This window comes from Phocoena sinus, chromosome 2, assembly GCF_008692025.1.
Source record: "Phocoena sinus isolate mPhoSin1 chromosome 2, mPhoSin1.pri, whole genome shotgun sequence".
Taxonomy (NCBI): domain Eukaryota; kingdom Metazoa; phylum Chordata; class Mammalia; order Artiodactyla; family Phocoenidae; genus Phocoena; species Phocoena sinus.
The window spans coordinates 102,732,272-102,756,546 of record NC_045764.1 but is presented as its reverse complement, the minus strand read 5'-3'; the positions used below and the strand labels follow the sequence as shown (position 1 = coordinate 102,756,546).

General features: G+C 47.1%; 1 protein-coding gene across 6 annotated transcripts in view; it reads left to right on the top strand.

The window, feature by feature from the left end:
- SLC7A7 (solute carrier family 7 member 7) overlaps positions 1 to 24,254 on the top strand; it is a 36,129-nt gene extending 11,875 nt beyond the window's left edge. For all 6 annotated transcript variants that reach the window (XM_032622705.1, XM_032622702.1, XM_032622700.1 and 3 more), the window contains 8 exons: positions 18,396 to 18,521; positions 19,393 to 19,537; positions 21,145 to 21,268; positions 21,519 to 21,622; positions 21,918 to 22,014; positions 22,963 to 23,112; positions 23,321 to 23,504; positions 23,731 to 24,254. In XM_032622705.1, the coding sequence (XP_032478596.1) occupies positions 18,396 to 18,521; positions 19,393 to 19,537; positions 21,145 to 21,268; positions 21,519 to 21,622; positions 21,918 to 22,014; positions 22,963 to 23,112; positions 23,321 to 23,504; positions 23,731 to 23,837 (1,037 nt within the window). In that variant the 3' untranslated portion in view covers positions 23,838 to 24,254. The remainder of the gene's footprint in view (positions 1 to 18,395; positions 18,522 to 19,392; positions 19,538 to 21,144; positions 21,269 to 21,518; positions 21,623 to 21,917; positions 22,015 to 22,962; positions 23,113 to 23,320; positions 23,505 to 23,730) is intronic.
- The last annotated feature ends 21 nt before the right edge of the window (positions 24,255 to 24,275 follow it).

The following is a 24,275-nucleotide window of genomic DNA, read 5'->3' as shown; positions in this document are numbered from 1 at the left end:
CTGTGGGCCGTGCCTTTGGAAGGGAGATGAAGGGATGGATAAAGAAATAGTCATGGGCTTCCCTGGTGGCGCAGTGGTTGAGAGTCCGCCTGCCGATACAGGGGACACGGGTTCGTGCCCCAGTCCGGGAAGATCCCACATGCCGTGGAGCCGCTGGGCCCGTGAGCCATGGCCGCTGAGCCTGTGCGTCCAGAGCCTGTGCTCCGCAACGGGAGAGGCCACAACAGTGAGAGGCCCATAGAAAAAAAAGAAAAGAAAAGAAATAGTCATAAGGTGGGATTTCTAGGACTTCTGGGTGTGGAGGGCTTCGGAGTTCTCAGAGATGATGCTAAGGATTCAGGCTTGGACAGATGGGGGGTGATGGGCTTGCCTTCTGAAATAGGGAAGGTGGGCTGAGTGATAAGGTAGAGGGTCACCTGGGGCTTCTGCTGGGACGCTCATGTGCCCTTCCAAGAGCTGTGCCTTCCTAGGGTCATCATGACCCAGAGTTGGTCATTTTCCCCCAACTGAGTCTAATTACCTGAAAAAGAGGTATATGTTGATGTCAGTCTATTAATGGACATGGTGAGCATACATATAGGATTTCTTTTTTTAAATTATTTTTATTTATTTTTATTTTTTGGCCACGCCATGCTGCATGTGGGATCTTAGTTCCCCAACCAGGGATCAATCCCATACCCGCTGCATTGGAAGTGCGGAGTCTTAACCATTGGACCGCCAGAGAGGTCCCACACGTATGATTTCTAGTGAGCAGAAGGCATGTGTTCGCTATCAAGACACCCCCTTCCTAGTACCATAGTCACTGGGGAACCCATCTAGTAATCAGGGAATTCCTTGCAGGGCATGGAGCCAGAACAAAGGAAGAAAGTTTTGACTATTTGAGGAAAATTTACTGAACGCGGTGAGTCCTCTAAAGTATGAGGCTGAAAGGTAGAGCCCTTCTTGCAGGGAACTCATGGTTAGTGGAGAAGAAGGGTAAAAATAGTCAGTGAAACATTGTATACGGTGAGTGCTGGAAGGGGCTTGAGTGCGGCTAATTCAGGAGGTGAGGTCCGCACTTAGTACCCGACACTGAAGGATGGAGAGGAGTCAAGGGGGGGCGGTGAAGAACCCATTCACCACAGCCTACAGAGCCGACGCCATCGGATGCTCTGACACATCTCATCCCTCTCACCCTCACTCTCTCCGCTGCAGCTCCAGGCCTCCCCTTCTTGCTTTTCTTCCAGTTTGCCTGCCACACTCCCGCTTCAGGGGCTTTGTACTTACTGTTCTTTCTGCCGGGAAGGCTTTTTCCCCAGATGCCTTCAGAGCTTATTCCTTTACTCCATTCAAGTCTTTGCACAAATATTGCCTTACCGGAGACCTAACCCATTTAAATGGTCACTCGCAGTCTCCCAGCCGGTTTTGTTTTTCTCTATAGACTTCTTACCACCTGACATTAATTCTTTACTTGTTTATTATCTATCTTTGCCTCTAGAGTATCAACATCATGAAAGTAAGGACTTTGTTTTGCTCACTGCTGAGCCTCTGGCACCTAGAGCAGTACCTGGCGTCCGCTAGGTACTCAGTAAATGTCTGTTGAATGAAGAAGGCGTAAGGAATTCTAGGCACAGGGAAAGGCAATGTAAAGGCGCAAAGGTGAGAAGAAGTGTGGGGCGCGGGCTGTGCATGGGAGATTGTGGGATGTGAGGGGACAAGGGGAGGCAAGGGGTTAGCGCACGAGGCCAAACCTTCCTAGAGGGTTTAGATTTTCTCCTGAAGCCTATAAGGAGCCATTGCAGGATTGGAAGGAGGGAGCAGGGCAGCTGGGGTGGGACCTAAGAGCAAGTCCGTAGGCAGAGACACCGGTTAGATACCTTTCTTACTGATCTAGGTAGGAAACGACAAAAGCCTGAATTGCTGTTTTCCCAGCACTGGTCATTGTCATTATGGAGCTCTCGTGTGCATGTGTGTGTGTGTGTGTGTGTGTGTGTGTGTGTGTGTACAGGATGGGCAACCCAGTCCAAGATTACAATGGGTCAGGATGAGTGTTGTGACTTGTGAGGCAGAGGGAGCCCAGGAGGAAACCTGAATAGCCTAGGGGTTTGGAAGCTCTCCATGAGGAAGTTGACACCTGAATGAAGAAGAATTAACCGAGTAGAGAGGGAAGAGGAGCATCTCAGGCAGCAAGAACGAATGTGTGAAAACGTGAAGACAAGAAAGGACATCTTTGAGACACTGAAAGGAGCTCAGGTATTGCGTTTAAGGTAGGAAATGTTGAGACTTGGCCTGCAGAGGTAGATGGAGGTCACAGGATAGGTTGTTCAGGGCTCTATCTAAACTGTTCTAGTTATTATTGCTGTGTAACAAATCACACAAAACTAAGTATTTTCAAACAGTCATTTTATTCTTTCGTGGTTTCTATGGCTTAGGAATTTGGGAAGGGCTAAGTGGGGCAGTTCGGGCTCAGGGTCTTATGTGGTTGTACACAGATGGTGGCAGGAGCTGAAACAGGTGGAAGCTGAAGCAGATGCAGACTAGGTGGGCATCTTTTTCTCAAGTCACGTCAGGGCTTTTCCATGTGGTCTCTCCATATGGACTACATTGAGCTTTCTCACATAATGGCAGCCTCAGCGCAATCAGACTGTTTACTCGGTGGCTGAAGGCTTCAAGAACGAGTATCTGAGCAAGCAAAGTGGAAGCTGCATTGCCTCTTATGACCCTAGCCTCTGAAGTCACACGGTATCACTCCTGCAGCACTATATAGGTAGAAACATTCACAGAAGACCATCCAGTTTTAAGAGGCACAGACCCTACCTCTTGATGGGCAGAGTGTTAAAGTCACATTGTATGAAAAGCGTGTGGGATGGGAGATATTGTCGAGATATCTTTGGAAAATATAACCTACAACACATGCTATATTAAGGAGTTTGGTGGGCTTCATCTAAGGCAATGAAAAACCTTTTTGGTCTTTCAAAGTAGGGGAGTGATATTTGTGATTTTTAGGAAGATTATTCTGACTCTGCAGGACGAAAAGCAGTGGGACCAGTTAGGAAGCTGTGCCATGATCCTGGTGAGACATGCTGGTGGCTTGGACTAGAGTCATGTTTTGGGGATGAAGATACTGGTTAAAACTTGGACACCGGGCTTCCCTGGTGGCGCAGTGGTTGAGAGTCCACCTGCCGATGCAGGGGACACGGGTTCGTGCCCCGGTCTGGGAAGATCCCACATGCCGCGGAGCGGCTGGGCCCGTGAGCCATGGCCGCTGAGCCTGCGCATCCGGAGCCTGTGCTCCACAATGGGAGAGGCCCGTGTACAGCAAAAAAAAAAAAGACTTGGACACCAGTTAGATATGGGTAGAGATTGTCAATGATGATAAGATACTGAGCTTTGGCATCTGGCTTGGGCAACTGGGTGAATGGTGATGCCATTTACTTATAGGGAGAACACTGGAGGAGCAGTAGTAGGTTTGCAAGAAATTGATGGGATCAGTTTGTGCTTGGTGATGTTGAGTAGGTGGTTACATATTCCTATGTATCTGGAATCATGACAGTTGGGCTGGTGATATACTTTTGGGAATCATCAGTGAATAGTAGTTGAAATCACAGTAGCAGATGAGATGATCCTGGGACAGGATATAGAAAGGGAAGAGAAAAGGGCTTTGGATAGCATTCTTGGAACTCTTAGAATTATAAGAATCCTTAGAGTACCAACGTTGGGGGAGAGGTATTCTGCAAAAAAGGTGGAGAAGCAGCATCCAGAGAAATAGGGAAACGTGGAGAGGGTGAGTGGAAGAGAGCAGTTTGAGGAGTCCGTGGCCAACAGTGTCCAGTCTGCTAAGAGGTCAAGCTAGATAGGACTGAGCGGAGTTGTTTGGATTTATCAACATGAAGATCACTGGTGACTTTGGAGAGGGAAATTTCTGGGCAGTGAGGGCGGAGTCAGATTTCAGAGAGATCGTTTATTTATCCAGCATGATTTATTGAGTATCAACTCTGCCTAGTTCTGGGTTAGGCCCTGGGGATACAAGGATAACTGTTACCCAATCTCTACCCTCACATAGCTCACAGTTGATGGGAGGGACAGATATGTAAAGTGTTCTGAGGAAAGGCAGTGCACCCAAGGGAGGTGGGTTTACACTCAAAAGTAGCCTTTCTCGGAAGAACTGTTAAATAAAATATGGAATGGAACATCGTTGGAATTGACAAGAAGGAGGTCAAGGGGAACTTTGGCAGGCTTTTCACTGGAGTAGTGGAGCAGATGTCAGACTGCATTGTGGAGAAAGGGCAGGGAAGGGAATATAGATGTGTTTCCTAGAAGATGGACCCTGGAGGCAAGGAAGGCCGTTATTAGTGGAAGGGACCAAAGCTGAGGGGGGAGTTTATGGGAAAGACTTAAGCCCGCCTTAGGTTGGTTTGGGGGTGCGTTTCTGGAAAACTTGAATGAAATATTCATACCCTACAATGAAGTCTTCCCCACGGTTGGAATACTTGGGATCCTGGGGTCAGCATTTCTGTCCCTTGAACAGTCCAGGGCGCATCCTCATCCCTTTGAAAGGCAACGGTGCATGGTGGTGAGGAGCACGGCATCAGGCAGGTTAACTTCATTAGTCTCAGTTTCCTCATCTGTAGAATAGGACTCTACCTCACAGAGGCGTGGTCTATATTTCTACCATACTTTCACCCTTTCCTATTCATCAGTGACAAATTTCGGGAGAGCATATATGATTTCTACTTCTGTCCGGGTGGCTTATGTTTCCTTTACAGGTGTAGTCCTCCTTTAGAACTGCTGATAAACTAACTACAGCCCTAGATAAGCTAGTGTTGCTAATAGACCTTGAAATCATTTACGGATTATTGCTTAGGTAAGTTTTTTGTATGCATGGGTGACTTCACTCATTGCATGGTCAGGGTAATCACATGCCGCCCTCTCTACCAGGAATTCCACCTCCCTTCCCCCGACCCCAGCATCAGCCTCTGTACACTCAGTGCAGGTAACAGTGGTCCTGGTGCCCACCTGTACCCACTTCACTCCCCCAGACTGGATGAGTTGCCTTTCATAACACCTGATTCTTGTATTCGCCCAAGTTTACTTTTCTGGGAAGTCTGGGGACTGGGTCTTAATCAAAGATTCTGCACAGGGTCTGGAACACAGTGGGTTCAAGCTCAATCCATGCTTATTGGATGGATGGATGCATGGAAGAATGAATGGATGAATGGATGAATTCTGAGTTCTGAAGGAACCTTGCTGTCCCATTCAGGGCTCTATAAATGGTTACTTTTCCCAGCCAGAGGGGTGTGCATTCAGCCCCTCCTGAAGCTGATTACTCTGACTTCTCAGAGCTCTTTGAGGATTGCTCCAGTTCTCTGCAGCCAGGAAGCCCTGTTACCCCAGGGGGAGATAGACCCACTCCCCGGCCCACATCCTTGCATGCAAATGGGGGGCATATAGTGTAGTGGAATGTGTACAAGCTTTTGAGCTGGCCACTGGCTGAGTGACCTCGGTTTTCTCAATTGTAAGATGAAGATAATAAACCTACTCTGTCAGATTAAATTAGATGATGTATGTAAGAATGTCAGCGACCCTGTGACCCAGTTTTTTTGGTCTAGATTTCTGCCCTTTGTTAATGGGACGTTTTATCTCCTGTGTATTCGGTTTGCCTGCTGTACCCGTCAGCCAGCAGCACACATGCGGGGCCGCCTGTGAACAGACTACTCTTTAGGGGTCAGGCGGTCTCGGCATCCCTGACGCTTGACCCTCGTGATCTGCGTGTAGTAGGTGGTTTTCAGTGAATGTCGGCTGGAGGAGTGAACAGAAGGTACAGCTCCAGATTCAGCTTGGCCGAGAAAGGCATTGCATCTCTTGGCTCTCAGGGTGTTGGGGGCTGAGGGCCACTGTGGGGCCCGGGCAGAGGGGAGGGCGGCTGCTCGAGCCACTTGTGGATGCTGTAGGACTTCAGATCTCTGAGAGCTTTGGCCACTGTCCTCGGGCAGCTTTTCCTGGTACTGGAAGACTTCGTGTCCTTGTGGCTAATGAGGTGGAACAGCCAGATGCTGGGCCCCCAACTGCCTTTTGCCCTTTGAACTTTCTACTTGGAAGCTAGTTGCCTCTTCCAGAGGGATTATCCATTTTAAGCTGGGAGTGAGGAAGCTTACATTTCTTTTTTTTTAATAATAAATTTATTTTATTTATTGTTTAATTTTGGCTGCGTTGGGTCTTTGGTGCGGTGCGCGGGCTTCTCATTGCGGTAGCTTCTCCTGTGGCAGAGCTCGGGCTCTAGGCTCACAGGCTTCAGTAGTTGTGGCGTACAGGCTTCAGTAGTTGCGGTGTGCGGGCTTCAGTAGTTGTGGCACGTGAGCTCAGTAGTTGTGGCTTGCGGGCTTAGTTGCTCGGCGGCATGTGGGATCTTCCCTGACCAGAGCTTGAACCCGTGTCCCCTGCATTGGCAGGCGGATTCTTAACTACTGCGCCACCAGAGAAGCCCAGGAAGCTTACATTTCATGTTTCACATTCACAGCAGCAAGGGGACTAGAGTCAGAGCACTGAGGTCTTTCTGGTATGGGGTCAACGTGAACTTCGGAACAAACTCTTCACCAGCAGGGAGGGAGGTGGAGCTCTGTGCTGGCCTGATCCCCAAAGCTTTTGAGGGGTTCACCTTTGGTCTCTTCCTTTTTCTATTCTCTTTCTCTCTGCCTCAGAAGAGGCTAAGGAAACAGCCTAGAGGAAGCTGGGGAAGGAGCTAGGGACAGTGGGTCCCAACCTCGGCTGACCGTTGGAGTCACCTAGCGGGTTTAAAAAAAACACTTGGGACTTCCCTCGTGGTGCAGTGGATAAGACTCTGTGCTCCCAATGCAGGGGTTAGGGTTCAATCCCTGGCCAGGGAACTAGATCCCACATGCATGCTGCAACTAAGGAGCCCACCTGCTGCAGCTAAGACCTGGCACAACCTGATAAATAAATAAATAAATATTAAAAAAGAAAAACTCCTGGCCCCTTCCTTTCCCTCTCTTTTCCCCCAGCCAAATAACTCTGAACCACTGGGCAGAAGAATGGAAATTAGCTTGGAGAACAAGACTTGAGGAAGCAGAAGTTTCCTGCTGAGGAGGACTGTTGGGGGCCTTGGGAAGAAAGGCTCTCAATTGTCACCATGCTTTAGAATCACCCAGGGAACTTTAAAAACATGCCGATGCCTGGCTCTACCCCAGAGCTTGACTTCATTGTCCTGGGTGGGGCCCGAGCACTGAACTTGGTTAAAGCTTGTAGAGCGATGCTAGTGTGGAACCAGGAACGCTGAGTTAAGTGAGGGCTTGGGCTTGCTGTGATCAAGGTGGCTCTCTAAGTGATGATTTTGTTTTGTGATGACCTAAGGTAGCCCAGAGCAGGCAAATCATCAGGCTCCGCTGGGGAGCCCCGTCTCAGACCTCCTGAACCAGAACTTCAGGGGTGGAGCCCCAGAGCTGTAGATTCACACTCCTCAGGGGATCCTCAGGTGATCCTGATGTTCAGTCAGCCTTGGGGACCCATTTCTGAGAACCTGAACTGGACCTAGCTGAGCAAACCAGTAAGGATCCTGTTACCAAGGACTCGCTGGCTTTGAGGCGGAAGCCGATGGAGCAGTTAATCGGTGAGCCTTCTGGTGCAAAGTGCTTGCTTGCTCCCTCCTGTGGTGCAGACCCACAGCAACTGAAGTGCTGGCTAGGCCCCAGAAGGCAGGATGGGAAGCTCTGATCCAGTGACCCACAGGGCTTATGCTCCGTGTGTCTTCTTGCCGGATGCTTTCCCCCCTGAAGCCTGAGTAAGCGACATGGTTATGTAGCCTGAAAAGGTAAAAGTGTGTGAGGACCAGCTGCTATCTGAGAGATACAGCGGTACCTAGGAAGGGTGGAAGAAACAATCAATCAAGGAATCAAGAAGAAAAAGTGATTTTTAAGATGCAGAGAGTATCCTAAACCAGCATTCAACAACAAAAAACAAAACAAGCAGTAAAGAAAACAAGGAAAAACTTGAAATATCTGGCTTTAGGCAGAAGAGCTGAGGCTTTTTTGGAGAGCTTAAATCTGGTCCTTCTGAGGGAACAGCCTCGGTAGAGTATTCTGGAGACATCTGGTTATTCGCGGGCCTGAGTGTACCAGTTAAGGGGCTGGACTTCTCCCCAGCAGTGTGACTCTGACTATGCATAGACTAGCCTAATGCAGAGACGGGTGGTTTTTCTTGAGTAACATGTGACACAGAGATTGCTCACCCCAATTAAGCCCACAGGCCGCTATACTTCTGCTGATTGCTGGGGAATGAATGACGTCACCAGTCAGAAGACACATGAGATATGTCACTGGTGACTTTGAAGTTCACGATAGCAAACGGAGTGGCAGGTGGAATCTTCATCTCTTTGTCACTTGAAGTCTGTGTATGTGAAAGAAAACAGAGAACACAGAACTGAGTCCTGGAATGTAAATGCTAGGATACCAGAGGATACACTCTGGTGAGGGATGGAGCAGATGTTATAGAGATTGGGAGAGATGCACTTAATAAAGGTTTAAACTGAAATTTTAGAGGAAGGGGAAAAATACACAGATAAAAGTATACATCTGGGTAATTTGGAGGCTATGAGGTATTATAGAGAAAGAAGAATAAAGTTGGAAAAATTGCTCAGTAATGCATTTGGAGAAGCTAGAAAATTGGGAGTGATGCTTTTGGACTCATCAACATTTCAATGAGGCTAATAAACACATTTGCTTTTTACATTTACGGCAAGGAGGAAACAATTTATTTGATTAGAATATGACAGCGACAGAGTATACCTTGTTTGGGCTTCTCTGATGGTGCAGTGGTTGAGAATCTGCCTGCCAAGGCAGGGGACACGGGTTCGAGCCCTGGTCCAGGAAGATCCCACATGCCGTGGAGCAACTAAGCCCGTGCGCCACAACTACTGAGCCTGTGCTCTAGAGCCCATGAGCCAAAACTACTGAAACCCGTGCACCTAGCGCCCGTGCTCCTCAACAAGAGAAGTCCGTGCACCGCAACAAAGAGTAGCCCCCGCTCGCCACAACTAAAGAAAGCCCATGCGCAGCAGCGAAGACCCAACACAGCCAAAAAAAAAAGAGTATACCTTGTTCAAAAGTGATGGATTTGCTAGAAAAGCTGAGATTGATATAGTATATCAAAGAGAGATGTACTTGTATGAGGATCTGCTATAATAAGGGATGCCTGCTGCCTCTGGGCAAGGTTACTTTTTGATTCTTTTGATTGCAGTGAGAGGGAAACTTCAGGACCAAGACACAGAGACCTGTCAAAGGATTTCACCTCCCCTTTCTCTCTTTCCCAACAAACGTAATGGACAGTACTACCCAGTACTGCCTCCAGCTTTTTGCCTGCAGGAGGGCTGCTTTTCACAACTAAACGGGAGAAGTCTCTTCCTTCCTCATTACAGATACGTGGCCCATCTCTTAGAAAGGACACCAAGGCCCTGGCCTCTGTTAATCCCATCTGCTTACCTTGGGAAGAAGAATTATTACATAGTGCTATCAGAGGGCTCTCAGATACCAGTTAGGGATTTTTCCTGAAGATCTCCCATAGTAAAGTACATGGAAATAAACCTCCATCCTAAGGGAAGAAGCATGGTGAAGAGAACACGAAGATAAAAGCAAAAAGAAGTAGGAATGATGTAACGGTGGGCATTTACTGCACACTGTCAGGTCAGAAGAATAAGTGTTTTGCTTTCCTCATAAAAATCATAAAATTTGTATGAAAGGGAAATATGGTAGCAATGGAAGCTTCAATTCCCTGAGCATCTTTTGCTAAAATCAGTTGCGTTCTATTAGAAGCAGTACCTCTCTACATTAAAAAAAAATGGTTTATTATGGAAGATTTCAAACATATACAAAAGTAGAGCAAATTGCACAGTGAACTCCCAGGGTTCAAGCACCAGCATCAATGATTATCAACATCTATGCTCCAACCATCCCTTCCTCACCCACACTAGATTATTTAAATCATATCCAAGACATCAAACCATTTAACCCATAAAGGCTTCAATATGTATCTCTAAAGGATAAGGATTTATTATTATTATTATTTGACATAACCAGAGGCAATGTGGAATCCTTGTGAGGAAGTGATTATGCCTTCTCAGAGTTTATGTCCTAGAAAAAGAAATGCTGGTTTTCCTCCAAAATGTACTCTAAATTTTAGGCAAAGAGATTGCAGAAAAGTTCAGGGCAAAGAATTACAATTTTACAGCCAGGGATTTAAAAACAGAAAAAAAACCAGGGGTGTCTTCAAAATGAAATTCTTTTTTTTTTTTTTTTTAATATTTGTTTATTTATTTCGGCTGCACCAGGTCTTAGTTGTGGCATGCGGGCTCATAGTTGCGGCATGCGGACTTTCTAGTTGCGGCCTACACGCGCGATCTAGTTCCCTGACCAGGGATCGAACCTGGGCCCCCTGCATTGGAAGTGTGGAGTCTTACCCACTGGACCACCAGGGAAGTCCCTTCAAGATGAAATTCTGATACAATAAATTATCTTATTTAGGAAGCATAGGAGAATTATCTGAAGAAAGTGGTGTGATTGAACACATTGATTTTTTAAAAAACTAATTGATTTTAAAATTTTTATTTATTTATTTTTTAATTTTTGGCTGTGTTGGGTCTTCATTGCTACGGGCTTTCTCTAGTTGCAGTGAGCGGGGGCTACTCTTCTTTGCAGTGTGCGGGCTTCTCTTTGTGGTGGCTTTTCTTGCTGCGGAGCAGGGGCTCTAAGCACGCGGGCTTCAGTAGTTGTGGCACACGGGCTTAGTTGCTCCGTGGCATGTGAGATCTTCCCAGACCAGGGCTCGAACCCGTGTCCCCTGCATTGGCAGGCAGATTCTTAACTACTGCACCACCAGGGAAGCCCCGAACACATTGATTTTTTTTTTTTCATTTTAACATCTTTATTGGAGTATAATTGCTTTACAATGGAATGAATGTTAGTTTCAACTTCACAACAAAATGAATCAGTTATATATACACATATGTTCCCATATCTCTTCCTGCATATCTCCCTCCCACCCTCCCTATCCCACTCCTCCAGGTGGTCACAAAGCACCGAGTTGATCTCCCTGTGCCATACGGCTGCTTCCCACTAGCTATCTACCTTACGTTTGGTAGTGTATATATGTCCATGCCTCTCTCTCGCTTTGTCACAGTTTACCCTTCCCCCTCCCCATATCCTCAAGTCCATTCTCTAGTAGGTCTGTGTCTTTATTCCTGTTTCACCCCTAGGTTCTTCATGACATTTTTTTTCCTTAAATTCCAATTATATGTGTTAGCATACGGTATTTGTCTCTCTTTCTGACTTACTTCACTCTGTATGACAGACTCTAGGTCTATCCACCTCATTACAAATAGCTCTATTTCGTTTCTTTTTATGGCTGAGTAATATTCCATTGTATATATGTGCCACATCTTCTTTATCCATTCATTCGATGATGGACACTTAGGTTGTTTCCATCTCCGGGCTATTGTAAATAGAGCTGCAATGAACTTTTTGGTACATGACTCTTTTTGAATTATGGTTTTCTCAGGGTATATGCCTAGTAGTGGGATTGCTGGGTCATAAGGTAGTTCTATGTGTAGTTTTTCAAGGAACCTCCATACTGTTCTCCACAGTGGCTGTATCAATTTACATTCCCACCGACAGTGCAAGAGGGTTCCCTTTTCTCCACACCCTCTCCAGCATTTATTGTTTCTAGATTTTTTGACGATGGCCATTCTGACTTGTGTGAGATGATATCTCATTGTAGTTTTTTTTTCATTGTAGTTTTGATTTGCATTTCTCTAATGATTAATGATGTTGAGCATTCTTTCATGTGTTTGTTGGCAGTCTGTATATCTTCTTTGGAGAAATGTCTATTTAGGTCTTCTGCCCATTTTTGGATTGGGTTGTTTGTTTTTTTGTTATTAAGCTGCATGAGCTGCTTATAAATTTTGGAGATTAATCCTTTGTCAGTTGCTTCATTTGCAAATATTTTCTCCCATTCTGAGGGTTGTCTTTTGGTCTTGTTTATGGTTTCCTTTGCTGTTCAAAAGCTTTTGATGAGCTCAGATTTTTAGAAACGATATGCAAGAGATAATGAGAGGTGACATAATCAAGACCAAATAAATAAAGGAGTGACCCTGCAAGGAGAGTGTCCTGAAGGTTAATGCCCAGCATAAACTAAGACCTGAAGAAGTTACTAAGGCCAACAAAAGTTTCCGAGAGCAATGTTCAGAGTGAGAACAGCAGGGGCAAGGCTGGATGCTCTGGGGGCAGTTAGATCTATGATAACTAGATGGTGGAAAGGAGAGGCCACAGTCCCACTTTTCCTCTAACTTGACCTGCAGAAGGATTGCTCACCTAAGAAAGGGTTCAATAAAAACCCAACAGGCCGATAGATCTAGGCCAACAAAAAACAAGACCAGGAGAGTTGAGGAGATAGTAATAAAGCGTGTCATTGCTTTAAATGTTTTTAACTATCCACTTGCAAACAAATGGAAAGAATTTATAATTAGTTGAGATGACAGAATGACTACTAGGCATCTCCAGGACCTTGGAGAACAGGAAGGGTATAAAAAGGAAACTGTTGACTGACCTATTAGTTTCCTATTGCTGCTGTAGCAAATTACAACCAATTTAGTGGTTTAAAACAACACAAATTTATTATTTCACAGTTCTGTAGGTCAGAAGTCTGAAAAGGGTCTCACCGGGCTAACATCAAGGTGTCAGCATTGCCATGTCCCTTTCTGGAGGCTCTAGGGGAGAATCCATTTTCTTGCCTTTTCTAGCTTCTAGGGGCTCATAGGCCACTTCCATCTTCAAAGCCAGCAGTAGCTAGTCAAGTCTTTCTCACATCAAAAGTCTTTCACATGGGCTTCCCTGATGGCACAGTGGTTGAGAGTCCACCTGCTGATGCAGGGGACACGGGTTCATGCCCTGGTCCGGGAAGATCCCACATGCCGCGGAGCGGCTGGGCCCGTGAGCCATGGCCACTGAGCCTGCGCATCCGGAGCCTGTGTTCCACAACGGGAAAGGCCACAACAGTGATAGGCCCACGTACCGCAGAAAAAAAAAAAAAAAAAAAAGTCTTTCACACTGACTCTTCTGTTTCTCAGGGCCACTGTGCCTACCACAAGTGATAACCTGGCTTTCCAAGAAAGAGAAGGAGGGACTTCCCTGGTGGCGCAGTGGTTAAGAATCCGCCTGCTAATGCAGGGGTCACGGGTTTGAGCTCTAGTCTGGGAAGATCTCACATGCCGCAGAGCTACTAAGCCCGTGTGCCACAACTACTGAGCCTGCGCTCTAGAGCCCGTGAGCCACAACTACTGAGCCCGAGTGCCACAACTACTGAAGCCCATGTGCCTAGAGCCCGTGCTCCACAACAAGAGAAGCCACTGCAATGAGAAGCTCGCACACCGCAACGAAGAGTGGCCCCCGCTTGCCGCAACTAGAGAAAGCCCACACACAGCAAGGAAGATCCAACGTAGCCAAAAATCAATAAAGTAAATAAATTTTTTTAAAAAAAGAGAAGGAGGTGGATTCTGAGCATGCTGCACTGGTAATCTGAGGTTGATTCCTCCCCAAATTCTAGGCTCATCTGTTAAACCTGGTTAGCAAAGTGTGAAGGGAAGAAAGGAGGATCTCTAGTAACCTGTATAGATTTGCTAAAAACAAGCTAACCTCATTTTTTGTTCAATTTTAATTTTTTATTCAAGTGTAATATACAAAAGGAACTGTACACATGTCATAAGTGTACAGCTTGATGAATTTTCAAACTGAGCACACATGTGTAACCAGCATCCACATCAAAAAGGCAGCCCCCTGAACCTCTCGTGTGTGTCTCCCAGTCACTCCCCTGTGCCCCCCATGCACACGCTAAGGGAAATCACTGTTCTGACTTCTAGTAGCATAGATTAATTTAGCCTGTTTTGATGTAAATGGATATAAAGGGTATGTACTCTCTTGTGTTTGGCTTGTTCACTTAATACATTTATGACATTCATCCATAATTTTGTCTGTAGCTGTAGATGGTTCTTTCTCATTTGCTGTTTAGTATTCCATTGTATTCATTTAGCCATTCTATCGTTGATTGGCATTTGGGTTGTTTAAATTTTTGACTATGACAATGGTATAGCTATGAACATTCTAGCATATATATGTACTAATTTCATTTGAATCATTATTTGATAGCATCATTAGATTTCTAGAGCAGAGACATGTGTATACAGATTTCAGAGAGGTTCTTGGCAAACTCTTGTGATATTCTTGTTGACAAGGTAGAAAAAGGTGGACTAGATAAAAAAAAAAATAGTTTGGTGGATTCCTGGTTGACGTTGTGGAATAATGACAGCAGAGAGGAAGGTCTATAGTGATAGACTACAGGGCTCTGCCTATCCTAGTCTACATTTTTATAAGTGACTTCAGTGAAGATCCAGAAAGTTTGCTAATCAGATTTGCAGATTTCACAAAATTGAAGGCATTTGAACTAACTGATTAAAATGAAGGGGGAACTCCATTTCTGATAAATGGAAATGATGCCTAAAAATTCAGAGAGGAAAGTTACTAGGAACAAGTGTAAAGCCCCATATTTGGGATTAAAAAAAAAAATCACTTTTAATAGGCCCAAACACAGGGAGAGGGAAAAGCCGATCGGTTTGGGAGCAAAAAAGGAGTTACAGTTGACGAGTTCAAACTGAGACTCCGTAGCCTGCAACAGTAGCTGGAGTTTTCTGTGTGGGTCTCAGTTTCCAGGGAGACACTGACAAAGTGCAATTAATACAGAGGAGTGAACTGGGCCGGTGAGTGGGAAACCATATTTATCACACAAGATGTTGAAGAACATAGGTCTTTGGACTGAAGAGGGAAGACTAAAGGGGAACGGGATGTCAGTCTTTAATGATAAGAAGGGCTTATCGTGATGTGCGAGAGGCTTCAGTTTGATGCTTTGTGGCTCCAGAGGAGAGGTCCAGGACAATTAGCTAGAAGTTGCGAGGGAGATGTTTTTGGCTGGGTGGGAGGAAGAGCTATTGGTCTCTTTACAGACGGCACGAGTGGCCTAATAAATTGCTGAGGTTTTTACAGTCCCTGGGAATTTGAAGGGGAAAATGGCTTAAATAGCAGCCTAAGTTGTGTGTTATGTTGTATGTATTTAAAACTAATGGTGCTGGGAGAATTGTAGGCTGAATGTTCTTTTTCAGGGACTGTTTAGTTTGAGCATCTAAACTAAATCTGGGCGTCTGATCCTGAATGGGCCCGCAAGCTTTGTTCACTTCTGGATCAAGCCAGGCATCTGCTCTCCTTGCTTTTAGTTCTAGAGCTGATGCTGGGCCTTAGTGCTGGAACTAGCCTCCTCCTCCAGGGGCTCATGGAGGCTAGGTTTCATGACCATTCAGGAGCATCTCTTTAGATGATTATAGGAGTGACTTCTTCTCAGCTGCTTCTTCCTTCAAAGCAGGGGTCAAAGCAGGAATGGAGGTGCACCTGGATCAAGGGTCTGAGGTGATTTTCAGCCCATCTTTCTGTGGTCTTGGCCCAGTGTTGGGTGGAGATTGAATTGCACCTAGAGGTAGGAGGGTAGGGCATCTCTGTCCTTGAGGTTAACTTGCAGTTGCCTCCATATTATTCTAACCCCATGTCCTACCCCCACCCCCTTCCCTGCCTCTGAAGCAGGAGGTCAGGCTCCACTTCAAGAACAGTGCACTTGGCTGGGCTCTGGGGCCACCGGTCAGCTGTATCCGCTGGGAGTGGGGACAGAGAGCCCAGTCAGCACTGCTGCCTGCCATTCCCATTTCCTGCTGCCACGGCCAAGAGGCCCTGGAGGAGGCTGAGCGCTGGGGAGGATGAGGGCCAGCGCTCTTTCCAGAGGATTCCCTTCTTCGTTCAAACCGAACCTCCTGTGCTCAATACAGAGAGCCCATCCGGGCAAGATGGTGGGTCAGTGGCTGAGAACAAAGGCTCAGGAGTGGGGGAGGAGGAAACACTGGTGGGTAAGAGGAAGGATACAGATGCATGGATATAGAAGTAGACTAGAGAAGCTGTAAGGATTAAAATGTAAACAATCCATGTATTTTCTTTTCAGAATTTATTGTAGTAAAGGATAAGGAGTTGGCTCTTCCTTGGACAGAGCTGAGAACAGAAGCATGTGGCATGTGGTTACAGACTGACTCTGAACCAGAACCAGTCTCTTAATTCTCAAGCCTATCCCAGTTTAGTGTTGTCACCCTGGTGACCCTGAGGGCTACTCATGAATTTTTTTTAAAATCTATTTATTTTTGGCTGCATTGGGCCTTCGTTGCTGTGCGCAGGCTTCTCATTTCGGCTTCTCTTGTTGCAGAGCATGGGCTCTAGGAGTGCGGGTTTCAGTAGTTGTGGCACACGGGCTCAGCATTTATGGCCCGTGGGCTTTAGAGCGCAGGTTCAGTAGTTGTGGCACACGGGCTTAGTTGCTCTGTGGCATGTGGGATCTTCCCGGACCAGGGCTCGAACCTGTGTCCCCTGCATTGGCAGGCGGATTCTTAACCACTGCGCCACCAGGGAAGTCCACCCATGAATTTTAATTAGGGGACCCCATTCCCTTGTGAATATGGTAGCTCCAGTTGTCCCAGATGCTTCTAATCCAACCTGGCTTGAGTTATATTAGTAAGCCAGCAGCAGAGCCCGAGGGTGAGGGGTGGAGGTTATAGGATGGAGAGAAGAGGCAGGAGGCAGAAGTCCAGTGGGGAGTAGAGGAGGGGTGACCGGCTGAGGAGGATCAGCAGATCTGAAAGATTTGCCCGTTTTATGGGATGCTTGTGGAGACTACATGCTTGTGTCTTTATTAACGTAACACAACATTGGCCTGGAGTTATGGGTGCATTTTTGCCCAGCCCTGTGATAAGGTTTGGTTGTTCGTTGGCTTGTTTATTAGGCAGAAAGGCAAGTGTTTGTTTGGGACAGGAATGCCCCCTTTCTGCAAGAGCGGAAAAGAACTTGGGCAGTAAGGGAGGGGGAGACAGAAAGTGAGACAGCTGTTCTGAGGGGCTGCTCTTTCCTGCCTCTCAGGATGAAGTAGCCTCTGGGCCAGAGTGTGATGAGACCAGGACACAACAAAACAGAAGGGCTGGGGACACTGAGGGCCACACCACTGCCAGAACCGAGACAGGGAGTACTTGGGACTGAGTTGGTGGCCTGAAGCAGGCAAGCCCAGCACTTTCTCCTCTGGTAAGGCAGGCTGGCTCTGATCTTGTCTTCGCAGCCCTTGGGAGAACGGCTGTTAAGCCCTCCTTCTAGTGCTCCAGTTGCTGAGCTGGGAAGGAGGGAGCAGTGAAATGATCCACTTTGCCACAGCGGGGAAGGTACGGGGTATGAGGCTGCCTGCTTGTTTAAGAGGTTGGTGGGGGATTGAGGAACATTCTGCTGAATTTCAGACTTGTTTCTTTTGATTTTCTTCCCTTCTTGAATTTCTTCTTCTGAAGCAACAGATTATAGCTTTTTTTGGGGGGTGGGGTAGTAGATTTCTCTGAGATTCTGGTGAAAGTTATCGACCCTTTTCTTAGAACAATGCATATTCTTTGGACATATGTACATAACACTTTACAAAGAATTTCAGGCCTGTGGAAGCCCTAGGTTAAGAACCCTGCCTCTAAGGGCAATCCATGAATTTTGCTGAAGCTCATCCAAGTAAAGGGATTGCTTCTACCCCAGGATAGGAGGACTTGAGGAATGTTTGTGGCTCTGACTTTTGCATTGTCCAGTCAGGAAAAATGCCCCATCCCCCTTCTGTAGGAACCTCAGTTCCAAGAGTCTTTCCAAGCATGAAAACAAGCAGCTGAGCTGGCCGGCAGTAGCAGGAAGTCTGGCCTCCAGCCTAATCCTGGCCACACATCCTGACCTGCTAGCCCAGACGTTGGATAAGTCACAACAGGACTCATCAAGGTTAACAGTAATCCCACAGCATCAGAGTGCTGGGTCCTGGAGCCCATATAAAGGGATACAGGGCTGGAGAGGGTGAGAGACCATGACTTTTCAGAGCCAACAGCTGGAACACATCATTAATCCTGTTCCGCTACCAGTTGCCTCCTATTGCTGTGAGCACTTTTGCGTGTAAGCAAATCCAGTCGCTTTGTTTTGTGTCTCTTGTATAAGTGCTGAGGGCGTGCATGTGTGTGTGTGTGTGTGTGTGTGTGTGTGTGTGTGTGTGTGTGGTGTGTTGCTGTGTACACAGGTGCTCAGCAAATGCCTTTGAATGATAATGGTGAGGGCATTCTGGGCAGAGGTTTCCAATGAAGAGCAGGTCAGAGCCCATACAGTTCTGTCTTTGGCCAAAGGGTCTATTTTGGTGACTGGTACCAGAAAAACTGCTTGGGGGTCTAAGGCCCTCTGGACGGTGGGGCCAGTCACCAATCAGTATTATTTTTCTTTCAGGTCTCTTAACCTTCATTAACTGTGCCTATGTCAAGTGGGGAACCCTGGTACAAGATGTTTTCACCTACGCAAAAGTATTGGCGCTGATCGCCGTCATCATCGCAGGCACTGTTAGACTTGGCCAGGGTAAGAAATAAGAGTGACAGCAACTAACGTCTGTTAAGCATTTTCCGTACGCCATACTCCTCTAAGTGGCCTCTGTGCGTGATTTCATTTAATGGGTACTATTATTATTCCCATTTTATTTTTTTGGCCATGCCCCAAGGCTTGCAGGATCTTAGTTCCCCCACCGGGGTTGAACCCGTGCCCCCTGCCATGCAAGCACTGAGTCCTAACCACTGGACTGCCAGGGAAGTCCCTGAAGTCCCTAGCTTAAGTAGTGGAGCTGAAATCTGTACCCAGGCAGACTGAGCCCAAAGCCTGTCCTGTCATTTCTCTGCATGATGCCTCCCAGAGGAGGTTGATCTGGGCAAAAAGGAGCCATATCCCGGGAGCCAGCTTTTGCAGATTGTCGAGCCCAGTGCTGTAGCTCTGACTGTTCTCCCCTTGGGAGCGGACAAGGGCAGAAATGAACCTCTTGTACCCACTCCTCTACCAGTTTCCAGGTGTGAACACCTCCCCTGCAACTACTCTGTTGACTGGGCATACTGAGCCCTGCCCTTCCTCCACTCCGTATCAGCTGTCTGGGTTAGGAAGGGGGCAGACAGAACTGCATCACCCCTGTTCTCCAGCCCTCTGCTCTGTCGTGGATCCTTACTCTAGAGAGCCACTGGGGTCCTTCCTGTCAAGACCCCTGTGCTGCTCCCTGCACTCTGGCCCATTACTGTAGATGTCTCTCTTCCGCTCCCCATTCTTTCACTGGTACCCTTGCTGCCAAGGTGTTGTAAGCCACACACATTCTATTATCGGCACATTCTTCCTTTCCTTTACCGGATCACCTTGTAGTTGGGGTGTAGGCCACTAATCCTTCTGCCTTTCCATATTCTCTGGGTTCCAGGAGCCTCGACTCACTTTGAAAATTCCTTTGAGGGTTCATCATTTTCAGTGGGCAACATTGCTCTGGCACTGTACTCGGCTCTGTTCTCCTACTCGGGCTGGGATACCCTCAATTATGTCACCGAAGAGATCAAGAATCCTGAGAGGTAGGTACCTCACCATCAACTTTCCATGGCAATGATAGCCATCATTTATTGAGCTCCTACTGTGTGCCAGACAGCATACCACAACTGGTTGATTTTATCAGTGTCATTTTGATAGACTGGAGGCCAGAGGCCCAGAGAAGTAACTTGTCCATGATCACAGTAGCAGAGCTGAGGTGAACTTTCTCATGTGTTAAAATAAAATTTTTCTTCACAGGACTTTTCTCATTTGTTCATGCATTTCTGAATTAATCAAAGCAAGTTGTACCATGTGCTTGTGTATGCTTTAATTTTTTTTTTTTTTTTTTTTGCGGTACGCGGGCCTCTCACTGTTGTGGCCTCTCCCGTTTGCGGAGCACAGGCTCCGGACGCGCAGGCTCAGCGGCCATGGCTCACGGGCCCAGCCGCTCCACGGCATGTGGGATCTTCCCGGACCGGGGCACGAACCCGCATCCCCCGCGTCGGCAGGCAGACTCTCAACCACTGCGCCACCAGGGAAGCCCCTTCCTTTCTCTTCTGATCCCTTCCTTGTTTCTCAAATTCATACTGACTTTGAATTGTGGTATTGTTTGTTTCAGGACACCATTTTTACTCTGAATTGCCCTGTAGTCAAGCAGAGTAAAAAGAACTCTGGGCAGGGAGTCAAAGGGCCTGGACCTGTCTTTCCACTGATTTGTTGGATGACCTTGAGGGAATCCCCTGCCATCTCTGCCTGCTCCGTCTGTAATTGAGGGGGTTGAATTATATGATCTCTAGAGCTTTTCCTGGCTCTGAAATTCAATGATTCTAGGACCTAAGATTTGCCAGGGAATGAGGTTTCTATAAATTTCTAAGTCAAAATAATAATAATAAACACCTTTTGGCTTTGAGAAACAGAGTATTCCTGATACACATCTAGTGCTGCAACCCTGGGAGCAGATAATAGCAGATAGAGACCTGGGTGGTGCTTCCACCTACAGGACAGAAACTGAATGACTTGAGTATTTGCCCCTCTCTCACTGTGAAGAACGTTTATAAAGATCATGGCTTTATTGGGCCAGAGGGACCTTGAGAAGTCTTTTTCTCTTGGCCTCTGGTTAGGACGGCACTCAAAGCTCTCAAACTGAGTAAGGGGGCGGGGTGCACATATTTCCCAGATTGCTTGCTCAGATACACATTGTTCTTTCTACTGAGGACCTATATTATTCTCTGGCGAGGCTAGATTGCAGTTTTCCTCTATAATTTCTTCTTTCATATTTAACCTTAATACAAATTTTTCAGTGTTGAGAGTCTTAGAGGAGGAATCCTGATACTAAGAGACCTCTAGAGTAAAACAAACAAAACTTTCCTGTGCTATTATCATGCCGTGACAGTTATCTGTTAATCCTTTTTCCTTTTTTTGTGTAGGCCTTTCTCCGAATGTGATGTTCCTTTCCCTGATGCTCTTTAGTTCTTGAGTTCAGAGCTTAAGCCACTATCCTATCCTATCCTAGGCAACGTCAAAGGCAAAAGCCCTGGGGAATTGCCACGGGAGGCCCCATCCCCGGATTAGTGGGGCGGAGTCTGAGAATGAAAGGACAGTGGGGAGGAGACTGTGGGGCTAATATATCCACTATTCTGTTTGGCTGTAGGAATCTGCCCCTCTCCATTGGCATTTCCATGCCCATTGTCACCATCATCTACATCTTAACCAATGTGGCCTATTACACCGTGCTCGACATGAGAGACATCCTGGCCAGCGATGCTGTTGCTGTGGTAAAGGATTTTCACTAGCAGAAGGGTGAGGGTGTGTTTGTGGGCTTCAGTATCGTGCTGCTCTTCAAAGTCCCAGAAAGCGGGTAGTCCTTGAAAAGAGTATGCCTAGAGTACTGGGCTTGCGAGGTCGTTAGCCCTGCTGTGGAAGAAGGGTTGGGTTGCTAGTAGGGGGCACCAGGGGGCATGCTTGTCCTTGCCTTCCATCCCCGTTAGGTCCTGCTAATGACTCTTTTCCATTCCTTTCCCTTAGACATTTGCAGACCAGATTTTTGGAATGTTCAACTGGACCATTCCAGTGGCAGTTGCGTTATCCTGCTTCGGTGGCCTCAATGCCTCCATTGTGGCTGCGTCTAGGTATGAGTGTCACCTTTTACTGAGGGGGAAAGTGAAGAGCTATGGCAGGGCAGGGCAGGACTTAACAGGACCCAGACTTTAGTCACCGCGATCCCCAAGTGACAGTCACAATGCTTTGGCCTTGTTCGCATCAGCAGCCTCCAGTTCTTACAAATCTCAGTATTGAACTCCATTCCAAATTATTCAAACCCTTTTGAAGGAGGGGATGCCAGAGAGGGAGAGCCTTGTGGCACAAGAACCAGGCCACACCCACGTCCCCCAAGTTTCTCAGCCTCTCCTATCTTACCCAAAATAGGCTTTTCTTTGTGGGCTCGAGAGAAGGCCATCTCCCTGACACCATCTGCATGATTCATGTTGAGCGGTTCACACCAGTGCCGGCTCTGCTCTTCAATGTAAGTGGTCTCAAGACTGGGGCTGAAAGCCAGATTGTGGGGGAACTTTAGTAGCAGTAGATACAACTGTTCTTAGCTCCTCAGAAGCTCTAAAGAAGATTCTAATAGAAAAACTGTTGATGGACCATCCACTGTGGGCAAGGCACTGTGCTGTAACTGCTGCAGTGGTTTATTTATTTATTTTGGCTGTGCTGGGTCTTTGTTGCAGCATGCGGACCCTTGGTTGTGGCATGCACGTGGGATCTAGTTCCCAGACCAGGGATCGAACCCGGGCCCCCTGCATTGGGAGCGTGGAGCCTTAACCACTGGACCACCAGGGAAGTCCCTGCTGCAGTGGTTCCTGAAAGAATCCATATTCTCTAAGGAATGGTGCCCTCCTCTGGCCCAGGATGAGGCATAAAGTTCATGGAATACACTGTAACGACTGCCGTGGCAGACAGTGATGTAGTGTTCAAGGGAAGAAATGGTCACTGTGGGGGTAGAGGGTGAACAAGGAAAGACTTCCTGGAGAAAGTGAATCTGAAGTGGATTTTTAAGGTTAGGGTTGCAAATGATAGCGATGGATGGGGCTTTAGGTTGAAACAGCATCAGAAAGTCCGGAGGTTAAGCAGTGTGGAGTTGGGTAGCAGAAGGTAAAAGCTGGAATTGTATGTTGGAGCCATTCTGGAGAGGCTCTGGGGCAAAAGCTATTTGAGGAACTGTTTTGAGCTGTGCTGTACAGAGGATTAACCTGGCAAGGGTTTGAAAAATGGGCTGAAAAAGGCTACTGACTTAATAGGAAAGGAGTGAGGTGTTGAAACTAAGGTGGTAAACGGGGTGGGAACAGAAAAGGACAGTTGGGGAGACTGAGGACTTGACAAGGGGGTGGATTTGTGGGAGATAAAGGGGACTGGCAAGTGCCTTGCGCGACAGGCCTTGAGAGGAGCTGATGTGGGCTTGTGCCTGCAGGGTCTCATGGCGCTGATCTACTTGTGTGTGGAGGACATCTTCCAGCTCATTAACTACTACAGCTTCAGCTACTGGTTCTTCGTGGGGCTCTCTATCGTGGGTCAGCTTTATCTGCGCTGGAAGGAGCCTAATAGGCCTCGTCCTCTCAAGGTAGGACCTCTCCATCCCACCTCTGCTGCACCCACTCCAGGGGATTCTTACATTTGTTCAGAAACCTTTGCCCGGAACTTGACGGTGGCTCCGAGTTGAGAGGAAGGGGATGACAAGAACACTCAGTGCTCTGCCGTTCACAGGTGGGGTTTTCTTGGCTGTCCACCCTGAGCTGTCTAACCTCCACTTGTTTCTTCTGTGCCCTTAGCTCAGCATTTTCTTCCCCATTGTCTTCTGCTTCTGCACCATCTTCCTGGTGGCTGTTCCACTCTACAGTGATACCATCAACTCCCTCATCGGCATCGGCATTGCCCTCTCAGGCTTGCCCTTTTACTTCTTCATCATCAGAGTGCCAGAGCACAAACGACCTCTTTGCCTCCGCAGGATTGTGGGTAAGCCTTGGGTCCTCAAGTCGGCTCAGCTATTGTACGGCCTGGTTTTTTTTTTTTTTTTTTTTGGCTTTTTCTGCAAATCTAGTCTCCCAAATCACCTTCGCCATAGCTCCTACCTGTTGTTGAGGCTTAACTGTAATTGTCCCCTCGGGCCCAGCCCCATTCAGTGCCACCTGAACTCAGCCCAGTTGACCTCTTCTATTTTGACACAAACTTCTCTTTGTAGCATCTGCCACATGGTATCTCCAGGTCCTATGTATGTCAGTTGCTGCAGAGATGGATTTGGAAGATGAAGGAGAGATGCCCAAGCAACAAGATCCCAAGTCTAACTAAACACCACGAGAAATCCTGAGATTTGGGCAGCAGGGGCCTCATCTCCTACTGGCTGGAGCCAAGGAAGCTGAAAAGCTCACTTCTTTGGAGGCGTCTGTCCAGAAGCCTCTTAGGCAGCTTCAACAACCTCTGAACTTGCTTTCTGAGAGATGGAGAGTAATTTATTTGTTTTGCTACATATTGTTCCGTATTTCTTTTAAAGGGACAATAAAGCAGACTGTGACGGGGAGCATGCCAGGTGTGGGCTTGGATGTTCCACTGGCACATTCCCACGTGTTAAGACATCCACTCACCTCCAGTGTGCCTGCCCACTCCTCTTTCCCACCGAAAGACCCAATAATGCTCCAAACTTCCTGTCTCCTTTAGAGAGACGTCAAACTGTCAAAGGTGCTAGACAATAAAAGGGTATGTTCCTGAGCTCTGAATGGCTTCATTTTT